The following is a 1,694-nucleotide window of genomic DNA, read 5'->3' on the forward strand; positions in this document are numbered from 1 at the left end:
GGCCAATATGTTTCAATAGTATTGAAACTGTTATGGGCAGGTGCTGCACAATATTTTAACATTAGCTAAATGATGTAGAGAAATGTTTATTTTACTTTATATCTACATACTGTTTGCCAAAAACATGTAGAACCATTGGAAATATCAATTAAGGTTGTTGAACTATCATTCATATAGAATTGTTTTATATGCAAAATGACAGCACCTTTTATTAAAAGTCTTAATGCTCTCAACCGTATTTACAGTGATGTTTAGAGCATATTTTCAGGGTTTATTCTGCAACATTGCCTCATCCATTTTTCATGAAGTCCATATCACCCATAACTACATGCTTTTGAGTGTATCTTTTCTCAGTGTTGAAGGTTGTAATGTTTAATACGTACTCTCTCCTCACAGGTCCCCTTGCTGCCCTTTGTCCCAGTCATCAGTATGTTCATCAACGTCTATCTGATGATGCAGCTCGACAGAGGAACCTGGATGCGCTTTGCCATCTGGATGGTTTTAGGTACTTTGGATTATGGACCATCAATATCAAATATTATCTCTGTTGTACTTGTGTGGGGAGAATGAATGAATGTCTTAACCTCAATGTTTTCACAGGTTTCTTTATCTACTTTGGCTATGGTATTCGCAACAGTGCAGAGGCAGTGTTGACCACATCCAGTGCCTACACACCAGCCTGCACAATAACCGGAGAGCCCATGGCCCCAGAGAAGGAAGCCTTCCTACACAACACACAAGACGCAGGCGGAGACGACGATGAAGATTGCTGAGGAAGTAGGAGGTTCACGAAATCCACTCGAGCTCTGTTTTGTTAAAGTCTCCAAAATAGCTGCTAATACAGGAGACTTATTTATGCACTCGTCCAATCAGGGCGTTGAGTTGTTTTCCTTATTCTGCCCAAAATTATAGATGAAAGGATAATAGATAAAAAGGATCATTAGATGTGATGGCTGAGTAAAATCTTCATCAAAACAAAATTTAAATGCATCTAAAAAACATTTCTTTTATTTTTTTAATATTTTTTTTATTTTTTAGCTAGAAAGTAAATTGTGTATGTTTTGCTCTTTGATGTGATACATTTCACTAATTCTGTGAATCCAAAGGCAAAGCACAAGTAGTTTTTTTTTAAAAAAAAAAAAAAAGCATCAATAGTACATATAAATCTATTGTTAAACCTTATTTTGGTTTTTCAGTTCACACTTAATCAGAATAATGAGCCTCAATCTTTTTTCTTTTTTTATAGAAACATATTTGAACTGAACTTCAGTGTTTGTTACTGCCTTTCTAGCTTGAAATCGTCCAACATTTTATGTGTTGGTTGTTTGCAGAAAAGAAATTAGGAATTACAAAAGAAGTTTTTGAAAAAATGAATGAGGCTCTTCTATTTCTTTATTTTTTTTTTTAAATCTTTTTAAGTAAATTTGCATCTGACAGATTTCCTGGTTGTCATTCGTCTTTCTGCATTAGAGGCACAGTGCAGGCTACTGTGTATGAATCCCATGGGAGGTTATTTTTTAAATCCACATCCTTTTATTCCACACCTTAATTCATTACATTAATTTAAAAATGGCAAATATTTCCTCTCACATTCAGCATTGAATGTCACCAATCTTCAGTGCCCTCTTGTTGTGTTGAAAGTTTACCTCAAAGGTACAACTTTGAATGTTTTGCTCCTGAGAAAATGTACTGTA

The 1,694-nt window shown here is 34.8% G+C and overlaps 1 protein-coding gene across 1 annotated transcript; it reads left to right on the plus strand.

Annotated features, from left to right (window-relative positions):
* Positions 1 to 400: 400 nt before the first annotated feature.
* Positions 401 to 885, plus strand: LOC121966371 (high affinity cationic amino acid transporter 1-like). The gene is made up of 2 exons (XM_042516475.1): positions 401 to 505; positions 601 to 885. The coding sequence occupies exons 1-2, from the start codon at positions 430 to 432 to the stop codon at positions 771 to 773; spliced, it is 249 nt and encodes an 82-aa protein (XP_042372409.1). The 5' UTR covers positions 401 to 429; the 3' UTR covers positions 774 to 885.
* Positions 886 to 1,694: the final 809 nt, after the last annotated feature.

Source organism: Plectropomus leopardus, unplaced genomic scaffold (assembly GCF_008729295.1).
Source record: "Plectropomus leopardus isolate mb unplaced genomic scaffold, YSFRI_Pleo_2.0 unplaced_scaffold24185, whole genome shotgun sequence".
In the NCBI taxonomy this organism is placed as follows: Eukaryota; Metazoa; Chordata; class Actinopteri; order Perciformes; family Serranidae; genus Plectropomus; species Plectropomus leopardus.